This window comes from Myodes glareolus, chromosome 6, assembly GCF_982192425.1.
Source record: "Myodes glareolus chromosome 6, mMyoGla1.1, whole genome shotgun sequence".
In the NCBI taxonomy this organism is placed as follows: domain Eukaryota; kingdom Metazoa; phylum Chordata; class Mammalia; order Rodentia; family Cricetidae; genus Myodes; species Myodes glareolus.
This window is the reverse complement of record NC_142031.1, coordinates 56,543,668-56,557,873: the sequence shown is the minus strand read 5'-3', so window position 1 is coordinate 56,557,873 and position 14,206 is coordinate 56,543,668. Positions and strand designations below refer to the sequence as shown.

The 14,206-nt window shown below is 48.1% G+C and overlaps 1 protein-coding gene across 3 annotated transcripts in view; it reads right to left on the bottom strand.

Annotated features, from left to right (window-relative positions):
* Asap2 (ArfGAP with SH3 domain, ankyrin repeat and PH domain 2) overlaps window positions 1–14,206 on the bottom strand; it is a 155,909-nt gene that overhangs the window by 21,352 nt on the left and 120,351 nt on the right. For all 3 annotated transcript variants that reach the window (XM_048439776.3, XM_048439778.3, XM_085690838.2), the window contains 3 exons: window positions 7,863–7,957; window positions 3,996–4,185; window positions 1,620–1,705 (listed from right to left, as the gene is read on the bottom strand). In XM_048439776.3, the coding sequence (XP_048295733.3) occupies window positions 1,620–1,705; window positions 3,996–4,185; window positions 7,863–7,957 (371 nt within the window). The remainder of the gene's footprint in view (window positions 1–1,619; window positions 1,706–3,995; window positions 4,186–7,862; window positions 7,958–14,206) is intronic.

Here is a 14,206-nt window from a genome sequence, read left to right as displayed (position 1 = left end):
ATTCACAGGAGTAGCAAAATTAAAGTTATGAAGCAACGAAAATAATTTATGGTTGGGGGTCACCACAACATGAGGAAATGTAATAAGGGGTCGTAGCGTTAGGAAGGTTGAGAACCACTGGGTTAGAGAAAGGCACACCCTGGAGCAATCTTGGTACCTGCCCCCTTCCATCTTGGCCTGTGGTGTCCAGAGCACCAGGGACACTGTTTAGTCTATACAACCTGCCCCTCCTGACACACCAGAGAAGAAGCAAACTTTTCTTTTTTCTTTCATTTTTTTTAAAGTTATTTTATTTCATCCATATGGGTATTTTGTCTGCATGTATGTCTGAGCCATGTGTGCATGCCTGGTACCAATGGAAACCAGAAGAGGGCACTGTGCTCCCTAGGATGGGTGGTAGAGACAGTTGTGAGCCACCATGTGGGTGCTGAGGATTGAAGCCGGGTCCTCTGGAAGAGCACCCAGTGCTCTTAACAGTTGAGTCATCTCTCCAGCCCCCTTCATTTTGTTTCCTGATGTTTCTGTCTGGGAAGGGAATGCTACCCTGCAGTTTAGTGTCCCGGGACTCCTGCAAGTCTGGCCCTAGGATGGGTACTTGAAAGCAGGTGAAGCAGGACACCTCTGAAGATTGTCACGTGTTCTTCTATCATAGATGGAAACCAGGTTATCCAAAACCAAAGGTGCATGTGTTCCACATATGTGATAAAAGCGATTAGCACCTGAAGTGTCAGCACTGCTGAGAAAGGACAGGATCCTTGCATCCATAGGCTGACAAATGGGGACAGAAGCACCCTAGGGATGGTAACCACTGCTCTCAGCAGAAGAAAAACAGCTGCCTCAGTGTAGGAACGCCTCAGACAACCCCTCCCCTTCCTTTCCTCTTTGTGCTGGAGATGGAACTCGGGGTTCAGGCACGTGAAGCAAGTGCTTACCACTAAGCTCACCCCAAACTGCCTCCTATCGTTATTACTGTCTTCCTTCTATTTCAGAAGGGGCCAAACCAGGCTGCTGCCCCAGAAGAACTCAGGCAGAGGCAGAGATAAAAACTGGCTACTTAGCAAACGTCCAGCATCCTACATCAGGCCCTGGGCTGGCCTCAGAGGAGAGCAAGTCTAACTGACTCAATCTTGAGTTTCGTGAACTTGGGCTTCACAAGTAGTCACAGTTTCTTGGGGTTGATGGTGCTGCAAGCCTCTCCTTCTGATGTACAATTCCCGGCCTAGGCCAGGGGCTAATGCATCTTCTCTTCCTCATAGCTCTCTGCTATTGAGACGCTGTGTGGGGACTTATAGGGGGAAGACCCACCCACATGACAAACCAGAGAAAAGCTCAAATCACAGCTGATGGTCCTGGCCCTGACATGGTCTTCCCCAGGACTGGGATCTGAAAGCCACAGTTCCCTGGGCCTCTCTTAGACTCGCTATATCTTGGATCTTGCAGGTACCATGAAGGCCTTCTCCTACTCTGCTGGGCTTTTCTAGGGAATCCCCAAAATTCATATTTAAACCTGAGACATGAACATCTTGGCAACAGAGCCCCAGCAGCAGAGACAGCACCTGGTCCCTTGCTGGGAAGCCCCAAGAATAAGAACAAAGACATCCACTTAGTGCAACACTCACCTGTTCTGGACCAGGAAGTCCACAATGTGAAGAGAAGTCCGGTCCACGGATCTGACCGCAAGATGGAGGGCCGTCTCATCTGGCTCCTGAAATTCAAACCAAGACATTTAGAATTCCATTGGCATCTTTTAACCCCAGGACCGTCAAGGTGCAACAGCCTTTCCCCCAAAAACGTCCATCTATGGTGCCGAGTGCCCACACCACAGCAAGAGGCGTATCTAGTGGATTGGATGAGAATGGCCCCCATAGGTTTGAATATTTGGTCCCCAGTTAGTGGAACAATTTGGACAGCCCTAGAAGGTGTGACTTTGGTGGAAAAGATGTGTCACTGGGGGTGAGCTTTGAGGTTTAAAAAGATTTGTGACATTTCCAGTCCAGTCTGTCTGCCTCTACCTTGTGGATGTGTCTCAAGATGTGAGCTCTCGGCTACTGCCCCAGCACCTACCTCCCGGCCTGCCACCATGCTCCCCGCCATGATGGTCAGACTCTAACCCTCTGCAGCTGGAAGCCCCAAATACAAAGTTCTTCTAGAAGGAGCCTTGGTTATGGTGTCTTATCACAGACATGGGAAAGTAACTGAGTAACACTAACAGGGTACCTTAGAGGTTGGTTCCTTCCCTCCTAATCACAGAGCATTTCAAGTTCAAATCACCTCAGCTGTGTCCCCATCCCGACATCAATACCACAAGTAGAGAGAAGGTGGGTGGGAGGGTCACAATTAGAGGAAAGGCAAAAATCCAAAACGCAAAAGGCACGAACAGGGTGGTTGCCTCTTTACTTGTCCTCTGGGCAGTGCGGGCACATTATGCCCTAGTCACAGGGCTTGAGTTTTCTCCTCAGAAAGAATGGGAGTGACAGTGGCTAACGTTGGGGTGAGCCTTTGTCACCAGGAGGAAATGTTGCTACCCTATAATGTTCCCATTCGTGGATCTAGCCTAGGAGCCTGGGTCCAAACATGATGGCCCTACCTAGTAGCCGGCCACACAGGATGAGGACCCCAGTCCTGAGACCAGGAGGCTCTTTGAACCTGGAGTATGTGGATGTGCTCAATGGGATTCTGTCAGAAAGACCAGGAGACTCAACAGGTCCTTAGGTACCAGCAGTGTAACACAGACACAATCCCAAGAGTATCCATCATCTGGATGCTGGAGGTGGTGATGTATCCATCCCTTCTGGGAGGACCCCGAGAATATGAGCTACACGATGGTCCTGGCCACAGCATGCCTCAGCATGGCCTCAGAGATGCTCTGGGACCAGCTGCCCACACTAACCCCTCTACGGGAAGGTGGCCCTCTTAGGCTTTTAAGCTTCTGATGATGGAATCCTTCCCATCTCAGATGGGCTTCCCTTCAACATCTGGCATTACACACTTGGCTTAAGAATAAACTGATTGCCCAGGCTAAGGAGACGGCTCAGCAGTTAAGATGGCTTGCTGCTCTCATAGGGACTTCTGTGTAGATCCCAGCACCCATATCAGGAGGATCACAACCACCTGTCACTCCAGCTCCAAGGGATCTGACACCCTCTGCTGCCCTCTGAGGATGCCTACATGCATGAGGTGTATATATACACTCAGGTACATACACAGAAAATTAAATTAAGTCGTTTTTAAAAATAAATAAATAAAACATACAAAGGTTCCATTTGAAAGGAGTCAGTTAGGTGTGGTGGTGTACAAATGTAATCTCAGTACCTAGGACGCTGAGGCAGGATTGCTAGCAGAGTGAGAGCCTTTAAAAAAAGGGGGGGGGGGTTTGCAAGTTCCTGTTGTACAGTATTGGCTATAGTTAATAATGTATTTGAATCATAAATTCAAAATTTCTGAGTAGATTTGAAATGTGTCCATGGCAAAAGTAAGTATAGGAGATGACCTACACGGCGGTCATTCCACGTTGTGAATCTACATCAAAATGCCATGTTCACGCATCATAATGGTGCAGGTGAACCGGTTGGGCGACCTGAACGCAAGTCATAAATACAAAACAGGACACAACCACAAACTCCATGACAAGCAGAAAAATCCCCCACCTGAGCTCAGATGACAACCTCACAGTCAAAATGGGGGGAGCACGGACAGTATTGGACAAAATCAACTCCGTGTGTGCAGCATTTGAGAGACACAAGCCGGCTGTGTCAACCTCTAAGATCTCACTATATAAAAGTATTTCCATACTTTAAAAACGCCCCAAATTAAAAACACTTCTGGCCCAAGCAAGTAGGATAAAATATATTCAACGGGCACATTTATTTACCAATGAAAAGAAAACATGCTGCCTATTTCTGTCCCGGGAGTGGGCACAATAATGGAGGAGAACATGGCTGAACACACCTCCCTTGTTTACCCCTAATTTTTCATCCTTCAGCAGCCCCTCTTACATGCCCATTGGCCAGTGGGATTTTTTCTGTCAGGTCCACACCATCAGCGTAAGCTTGGAGTAAGCCAAAAATGTCTCTGGTCTTGACGGCCTCGCAAAGGCTGTGGAGCTTCGCCGAGGTATCTGCGTGCTTCTTCCTTGCGTATCTCCTCTCGATGTACTTGGCTGTGATGTAGTCCTTCCTCGCGGTCCTGAAACCAGACATAACTGACGGGTGAGACGCAGAAGGCCTCTACCAATCTGCCTAGCCCATCATCTACAACACGGCCCGGCCCTCTTGGAGCCCTGTGGGCTCTTTCTTTAAGGACAGGCGTGTATAGTTTCACGCAGCAGTCCTGGGCTTCATCCACATCCTCTCCGCTGCCTGCTGCTGTCCCTCCTGTGACCCTGAGCTCTCAGCACACTGCAGTCCCCGCACCTAACCACGTGTCTTGATTATATCCCTCTACCCACATGTTCCTTCTTCAGCTGTCCCAAGCCACCTCCTCACACGGGCTGGTCGCCCTGATGTGCCCTCTTCTGTGCCTTTTCCTTGTGCCTTCCTACTTACCAGATAGCTATAGCTACACCCTCTCCTTTGCAGTCTTCATGCGTGCCATAAAACTCACTCACTTGTCAGTGGCAGGGAGTGTAAACTAACTGACAATATTCAGTTGCCACACCTCAAATGGCAGGGGTCCTAGCTGACAGACACTGGGGTTCGGGAGTATGTGGGTCCATTCGGCATTTTGAAACACTCCCGACATCCTCTCCTTCCAGGTGAGAAAGGGACAGAAACAGGCAGCTCTCTGCCATTCTGCTGCTGCCTACAAATAGCATTTCTCTAAGCCTGGGCCATGCAACACCTGTACCGTAAGACACAGTCGACACCAGTCCTGGAAGCCAGCATCGGGAGGCCGGTGAGTAACCAGGCCAAGAGCCACAGCTCATGTGACCCCTCTCATCTCCAGAAGGACAGGGAACAAGGCATGCACTCTTTTTTTTTTTTTTTTTTTTTTTTTTTTTTAGACAGGGTTTCTCTATGTAACAGCCCAGGCTGTCCTAGAACTCACCATCTGGTGTTCTTCTTGGGATGGGAGTGGGGAGTGGAGGTGGGGCTTCCTGCTGCTTCTCGGGAATTCAGAAACAGTTTGCCTCTATGAGCAGATGCAATCTGGCCTCTAGGCGGCCTGGCCACACATGCTTTCTGCCTCCACCCCCAACTGGGGGTTCACAGGCCATTAGTGGGTGCCTTTGGTTTCCCCTTCAGCATATGGTTGACGATCGTGTGTACTTACATCAAGCTACAAGCAGCTCACTCTATCAAACCTAGGCGTGAAATATTCACCGAATGAAGCTGGCATAGAGCACGGGCTATTTCTTTGATTTACTGAGCCATTAAATATTTACTGAATCACTACAGGCAACATACTGTGGTGGCAAATACAAAAATGAATGGAACATAATCTCTCAGAACAGTATGTGAAAGCTGAATATGTTGTCAAGTGTCATGACATGCTCTAAGAATGAGCCGGCTTCTAGAGGCACACAAAGAGTCATACGATTAATCGTCTTTTATTTAGGTGGGTGGAGGTCGTCAGATTAAGGGACTCCCTATACTGCCCATGCTAGCCTTGAACTCACTATGTAGCCCAGGATAGCCTAGAACTCACTATATAGTCCAGGCTTGCCTCAGACAGACACATAATCCTCCTGCCTTGACCTGGCCATTGCAGAGATTATGGTCATGGACCACCACGGCTGGTCATGCGGTTCATCTCACTTGCGGAAGAATGACTGGGAGCATGTTTTCATCACTGTAACAGCCATTCACCCTCATTTCTGAGGGTGTAAACTTCCTGTGAGAAGTGTCAAGGATGTGTGGGTGTGTGTGTGTGTGCGCGTGTGTGCCTCACAGAGGACTGAACACAGATGTTGAGAGGTGGAATTCATTCTTGGCTCATTTACCCTTAGAACAAACAGATGTCTTGCTTTTATAAGTAATTCTTTTTTTAAAAAAAAAAGATTGATTCATTTATTTATTTTTATGTGTATGAATGTTTTTGCCTGCATGTATGTATGTGTACCATATACATTTTCTGGTGCCTGCAGAGGCCAGAAAGAGGGCATTATAGCCTCAAGTACTAGAGTTTTGACTTGTTGAAGCCACCATGTAGGAGCTGGAACCCAAACCCAGATCTTCTGCAAGAGCAGCAAGTGCTCTTAACTACTGAGCCACCTCTCCAGTCTCTAATCCTGGTATGGAAAAGTTACCACACTCTTTGTTTAAAGTTGACTGGCATTACAGCCTCCCAGGAGACTGGTGTTGCAAAGAGAGACAAACAACCAGAAAGCCAGCATCCAGAGCCAGTCATCACTAAACTCAGCATGCTGGACCATGGCATTTCCTTCACTAACTGCGGTCCTCCAGTTATCCGGGAAGGTACTGTGCACCCGTGGATCCCAAGAGAAGAGTAACCGCAAGGGATCTTCATTTCTCAATAGACAGAGTCAGTCAGGGCACTTGTGTAGACTCTGTTATCAATACCATTCACACCCAGGCTGACTGCAAACCATCTTTCTGATTTCTCCAATACCTCTTTGAGGTGGGCAGCATATTCTTCCTTTTTATGGGAGAAACTGGGGCTCAGACTCAAACCGTAAAGAACTTGCCCCACCCCATGGCCTGAAAAAGAATGGGAAATCCTGGCTTTCCAAGTCAGATCTGAAATTAGCATCTCATATGCAAAAGACAATGCTTTACAACCATGTTATCCAATCTCTGGGAGAGGCTATGTCACAAATGCTCACTTATGACGAGATGCAAACACCAACAGACTACAACCAAACACCAGCTCAAGGCTGGTCTATGACACTTGGTGCCCAAGGTGGCCAATGACTGACAGCCTCCTACTCACCCCCTGGAATGTTTCCATGTCCACAGCGGATCAGAGTGCAAGGCAACAATACAGGTCCTACCCTTCTGCGGCCTCAGTTTCCCAAATAGAGCTACAAAGACCTAAGTGTTCTGCTGTGCACACACCCTACACACTGTTCTGTCACTCAGTGCCCAGACCACTGACTCAATTTCAGGCCTATGCCAGTGAGACATAGCTTATGTTACAGACTGCAAAGCTTCCTCTTCTCCCCTATCTTCTCCACTTTCCCCATGCTGCCGTACTGCTCAGACACAGGCAGTGTCTGTTCGCAGGCCTCAGACCTAGTCCTCCCTTTCTATCTGCCTCACTTTGCATCATACTCTGGTATGGCAGGCACACCACCCTCAAGCCCTCCCGTGGGCAAGTCGGCCATTATAAGAAACAGGGATGAGGTCTGAGGAGCAGCATGGCACTGCCCTGTCCACCTCCTCAAGCTCAGTGTGTCTGAAGGAAACACTGATAAAACCAGTTGGCAATCCCTGTTGTATACGGTCCATCAGTGGGTCAGCTGGAATCACAACGAGGCTCACTAGCTCGTGGGTCACAGTTTGTATCAACAGTAAAACACACAGAGGTTTTCTGGAGGGGACAACAGGTTGTACATCTTGAAGGACATTGACAAAGAGAATGGCACATGGTTGCCTGTCTGTGATGATGAGGTACAATCCACCACGCTGGAAAAGCGGGCAGAGAGAAAGCACCGTGGCAAGGGGCGCAGAGGTACATGGAAGTAGCTCAGGTGCTAAAAAGCCTGTTGTCCTCTGGTCACCTAGCAAAACCAGTCACACCCCGTTTCTATTTGGACCCACAGAAATAACTAAAGAAGAAAAAAAAAATCAAAGTGAAAACAAATGAACCTCAGCCAGCGGGAAGCAACAACTGAGGTGTCCCCAGACCTGCCCCCCTGCACACAGGGCTCAGACAAAGGGCAACCCTCTGCTCATACTTACATGTCGCTGCCCGGGTTGGGTTTGACGGAGTCCTCAGACGGTAGGCAACACTCCATGATCTCATTAAAGCCTGCATTCCCAATATTCTTGGCAAGCTGCAAAGACAGAAGTCTATTTTAGGGCGCTCAATTATTAATGCCCTCCACTGCTGCCTGTTACTCACGATCTGATGATTTATTTAATGGCCACTGAGACACAGAGCGGTGAAGTGGTTTGCTTTTAATGAAAAGGCACAAAACCCAAAGCCCCAAGGGGGACTGCAAAGACGACCAGAAGAGGATCCTGCGGGAAATGGACCGAGTCACTACACACTCAGGAAAAGCAGGAACACGTTCCACGGTGAGTCTCCGTTCCCACATGCTCTCCCGCAGACTTTCACTCCGCCCCAGCCTCTTCACACCAGCTGGGAGGGACAGCGCCACAGAGATACACGGGGCCAGGAAGCCAAAACCCAGGTTCGAATGGGAGAGTCAGTTTTCATCCATGGAACCAGGGGGACAATTACCTCAGATGGTGCGGGAGAATTGTCTGTATTCTGTCAATCATATTTTAATAAAATGCTGATTGGCCAGGCAGGCAATATAGGCGGGAAAGCCAGACAGGAAGTAGGGGTGGAGCAATGAGAACAGGAGAATTCTGGGAAGCAGGGAAGTTCCTCTGCCACTCCTGTACAGACCACCGAAGAGGCATCATGTAACTTGCCCAGCAGAGAAAGGTACGGAGCCATTATGGCTAACATAGATGAGAATAATGGGTTAATATAAGTTATAAGAACTAACAAGAAGCCTGACCTAATGGACCAATCAGTTTATAACCTTATAGAGATCTCTGTGTGATTGATTTTCTCTTTGGGGCATGTCGGCGTGGGGTACCGGGCGGGACAGATACCCCAACAAGCCAGCCCCCTCATGTTACATATGGCGCCCAGACGTGGATAACTGAATCCACAGAAAGCTTGAGAAAGCTTGGGAAAGAATAGAGTAAAGCATGTTTTGTTGGTAGCAGCAATTTCTCGGGTCTACTTTGCTTGCTAGAGGCAAGCAAGGCTCTCATCTAAGAGAGGCTTCCTGACTCAGCTTTAGCTGCAAAACCTTGCAGCTCATTAAGAGGTCCTGCCACAAAACACTTAAACGGTGTTGATGTAAAGCTGAACGCATGCTTTTCGGTTTTCAGCCATAGCAGGAGAAAAGCTGCGCCATTTTAAAATGCCGGCTTTCTGGACTGTCCTGCCAGGGCAATCTCTGACTCTTTCAGGCAGGCAGTCCGACTGAGTGTGGTCTGTGAGCAGAATGCTTCAGCTTGCTTGCTGGCACGGACCTTGAAATGCCATAGAGTTGTGGCAGTAAAAGGCTCCAGTGGTACATCTACCATGAAGCTGGAAAGCTAAGAAATGGCCTAGATCCAGCCGTCAAAGCCACAGTTTTAGGCTCATGTGGTCAGAAAAAAGGAGAGATATACTTAAAGAGAGATTCAACGACGAAGAAAACCTCTAAATGGTTTATAGTATGTTACAAATAAATGCAGGATAAAAGTTAAAGTTCTTAAAGTAAAAAGAGAGTGGTTATGTGTGGTGGTACACACCTTTAATCCCAATGCCTGGGAGGTAGAGGCATATTGACCTCTGTGACTTCAAGAGACTGAGGTAGGGATTGACCTCTGTGACCTCAAGGTGTGGTAGTACACACCTTTAATCCCAATGCCTGGGAGGCAGAGACAGGAGGATCTCTGTGAGTTCAAAGACAGCCTGGTCTACAGTGTTATTCCAGGACAAAGATATACAAAGATCCTGTCTCAAAAAGTAAAAGTAAAAATAAAAGAAATAGAGGTTAAAATAAAGCCATATAAAGATGGAAAATGCACAGAGAATCTTCATACTGTATGCTATTATGCTCTCTTTAAATTGTTTGATTGCTGAGGAAGGAGCAACAGCTGCTAAAGGACTGTTGTTTATAAATGCTGCTGAACTAACCCAAGATAGGTATTTTGAAAATACCTTGGCTTCAAAACTGAAGTCAAAAGGTATGTTACTTTGGAGAAGAGATTTTGCTTTTGTTTCCACAGAAAATGAGAGGCTGTGGATTTATTCAGAGTTAAGAAAAATCATCTTTGACCAAGGGAGGCCACCTGAGAAATCTCCGACAGGAACAAATGGCCCAGATGTCTGAGTTCTACATCCAGAACAGATTCAAGACTATTGCCTGAGATGATCAAGACTCACAGGATACTCCAGTCAGGACTTGATTATAACTCTAAATTTTCTTTAGGTCCCCATAAGATCATCAGCGCCCCCAACCAGCAGGAAGTAGCCTGAAATACTACGCCCACATTCCCAACAAATGGACTATGGGTATTTTTCTTTGTTAAAAAAAAAAAAGAGGGAAATGGTGCGGGAGAATTGTCTGTATTCTGTCAATCATATTTTAATAAAATGCTGATTGGCCAGGCAGGCAATATAGGCGGGAAAGCCAGACAGGAAGTAGGGGTGGAGCAATGAGAACAGGAGAATTCTGGGAAGCAGGGAAGTTCCTCTGCCACTCCTGTACAGACCACCGAAGAGGCATCATGTAACTTGCCCAGCAGAGAAAGGTACGGAGCCATTATGGCTAACATAGATGAGAATAATGGGTTAATATAAGTTATAAGAACTAACAAGAAGCCTGACCTAATGGACCAATCAGTTTATAACCTTATAGAGATCTCTGTGTGATTGATTTTCTCTTTGGGGCATGTCGGCGTGGGGTACCGGGCGGGACAGATACCCCAACAAGCCAGCCCCCTCATGTTACACTCAGAGGGTTGCAAAACTGACCAATGGGGCACCTTTTGTGAAAACCTTCAGCAAACTGAAACACGGAGACCTCCAGATGTAAGTCTTCTGACTTTCCTCTCCCCCCCACCCCCCCCGCCCCAAACAGAGAACAGAGTTTCTCGTGGAACAGCTCTGGCTGTCCTTGTCCTGGAACTCACTCTGAAGATCAAGCTGGCCTCCAACTCAGAGATCCGCCCACCTCTGCCTCCCGAGTGCTGGGATTAAAGGGATTAAAGCCCTATGTCTTCTGACTTTTCAATATTCAAGTCATACCTTCTCGTGCAATTTTCACTAAGTACCGTTGTGCCAGGCATAGCCATGCTACCTTAACAACATGGCACCTGGCGTTTGCCGAATGAAGGACGGCATGGCCAGAAACTCCTTCAGAGCAGGGATGTCTCCACCTCATTCCAAGCACCAAACTGGGCTCCCACATCTGATTCCTGCCACTACTGCAGGTTGGCCCACCAGTCAGAAACAACATGGACAGCGCGCATCTTGCATAAGGGTTTGAAAGAAGAGATTATTCAATTTCTCCATTGACAACAACACAGTGAATGAGTCTGTGCAGACAAAGGGTAGGCGGGGACATTCTGGAGGTGTGCTCTGTCAGAAGTGTCCTTAGGGCATACTACCTTAGGTTCAGATCCAAAGGGATCTCGGTTAGAAAGCAGGGACTCCCTGGCATGAAGTCACATTAGACTGAAGCAGTAAAGGCAGTGATAGAATGTGGGCAGCTTGCCCTTCAAGTGGTGAGCCTGGCTAGTTTAACGTTGTCTCTGATCAGTGAGCCAGACACACCCATTGTCTGCTCCTCCTTGCTTAGAGCTGACTGCAGGGCTTCAAGCAGAGGAAAGAGGACAAAATCTGGGCAGCCAGATTGACGTTTCCTACATGAAGACACTCAGAGCAAATAGCAAAGGGGCCACAAACCTTCCAACGACACAGACCACAAGATAAATGTCCGGCAAAGGATTTCTTGTGCAGCAAGAAGTAGACATGTAAGCAAATATCAATAATGGGATTTCCGGTATAGACAGCTTGCTTGCTTCAGTACCCTATGCTATATAGAATGTTGGTGCCACTCTTTAACTGAGCTTAATCATTTAAACAAACAAACAAATAATTATAAATAAATAAGTAATGACTGAAACCACACTGCCTTCTGTGAGTGAGGGACCATCCCAGTGCCTCCTAGTCTGCATTTAGTGGATGGGGGATGGAAGGAGAGATTTACCAGGACTCAGAAAGCTTCCCTTCTGCTTGGGTCTGGCTGGCTTAGCCAGGATAGCTGCGCTCTCTCTCTCTCTCTCTCTCTCTCTCTCTCTCTCTCTCACACACACACACACACACACACACACACACACACACACACACACACACAAAAGCATGAAGGAACGTATTGCCTCCCATATCGGATAAGACCCAATTTATAAAACTTATAAAACAGCCTACAGGGAACCACTTGGAACAGAGACAAAGCCCTGGGAAGCTGGAGGCCAGAGGATTCTACAGGAGGAAAAAGGGGATCAACAAACCCCTGGGAAGCATACTCAGGGCAGGGGACCAGGTGTTAACCTACACCCCAGCCACAAGAGCTGTCACTGTCCCCTGAAGGCAGTGTGGAATGTGCTGAGGTGGGACTCTGACCAGCAGAGGAGATGGCTAGGGTGTTCAATGGTACAGACGTCTCTCTCTGCAGGAACCTGGAGGTGGGAGACCTGAGGATACTCAGGCACATCCTACACAGCTGTAGATGGCTTCTAATTCCTAAGACAAGGCCAGGGAAGCAGCTGTCAACTGACACTGTTCAGGGAATAACAAGGAGAAAAGCCTGCACGTGCCCACGACCAGACGACACCACAGCGGGCTCAGCACAAAGGCTCAAGGGTCAGGGAGCTGGAGGCCTGGAAGAGACGCTGCAGCTGGCACCTCACTTCATTCACGGGTGACTTTTCAGAATGAGGCAAACTGAAATTTCGGTTTTCTTTTAAAAACTCCTAAAATTTCTTCTTTTAAACATTATTTATAGATTTACTTCGTGTGCATGAATGTTTTCTTTGTCTGAATGTGTGCGTATACACACCACATGCATACAACGGCCATGGAGTTCAGAAGAGGGTACCAGACCCCCTGGAACTGGAGTTACAGATGGTTGTGAGCCACTGTGTGGGTGCTGGGAACCGAATCCAGGGCCTCTGCGAAAGCAACAAGTGCTCTTCCACACTAAGCTCTCTCTCCAGCACCCACGCTAGATAATTTTGACGTGAGGTTGGTTGGATATGTAGATGGTAAACCCACGGATACAGAGGGTCACCTGAGCATCACTTAAGACAGTGAAACTGAAGCCCCATCCCTTGTCCTTCCTACTGCTTCACGACAGAGCAAGTCAGCCCTTCATGGAACTGAGCTCCTCAGCTGGGTTGGGCATTGGGCATAAGCCATCATGTCGTTCTCTACTGGCTTGGCCAACAACAGAGACAAATTAATAAAATAATAACAATAATAACAAAAAGAAGCAGAAGCAGAGGGGCCAGGGATGTGGCTCAGTGGGTAAAGGGGCTTACACTGCAAATCCGACAATCGGAGTCTGTTCCTGGAACCCACAAGAGCTGGAGGTGGAGCTTAGCACTCTTTCGGCAAGAAAGGAGGGGCAGACATAGGAATTACCCAGAAGTCCATGGGCTAGGTGGCCTAAAAACATGCAGAGAGGCAGAAATAAGACAGGGTTCCTCTGTGTAGCTTTGGAGTCTGTCCTAGAACTCTTTCTGCAGACCAGGCTGGCCTCAACCTCCTAAGAGCTGGGATTAAAGGTGTGCACCACCACTGCCTGGCCCATAGGCATAAAACAAAAGATGACCAGCTTATAGTCTACAACCCCAGAGAAGCAAGGTAACAAAGAGGACCCTAAGAGAGACACACATGGATCTGCCAAGGAAGGGGAAATAGACATGATCTCCTAAAACCTTCTTCCAATAACTGATGGAAGCAGATGCAGAGAGGCAGATGCAGAGTGGTTAGTTGTGGATCTAACCACTGAGCCGAGCTCCTGAGTCCTGTCAAGGAGGGAGAAGCAATAACACCAGCAAAGGGGTCAAGACCATGATGGAGATACCCACAGAAAAAGCTGACCCGAACTAGTGGGAGACCACTGCTTCCGGACAGACAACCAGGAAACCTGTGTAAGACCGATCAAGCCCCCGCCCCCCGAAAGCAGGAGACAGTGGGTAACTTGGGCAGTCTGTGGGGCCACTAGCAGTGGGACCAGGTGCGATCCCTAATGAATGATCTGACTTTCTGGAGCGCCACTCCTTCCAGAAAAAAAAAAAAAGCCAGAATGACCCACTCCACAGGGTGGAAGACAAGAAGAGACTTCTGAAAGTTGTCCTGTAAACACAACTATACATTTGTAAAAACAGCACAGTGTTGGGGGTGTGGCAACAGAAGCTCCTACCCCAAAGCCCCGAAAGACCCTAAATCCAGGTAGGCAGCGTGCTCACGGCCAAGATGACTGTGTGAGAGTCACATGCATGCC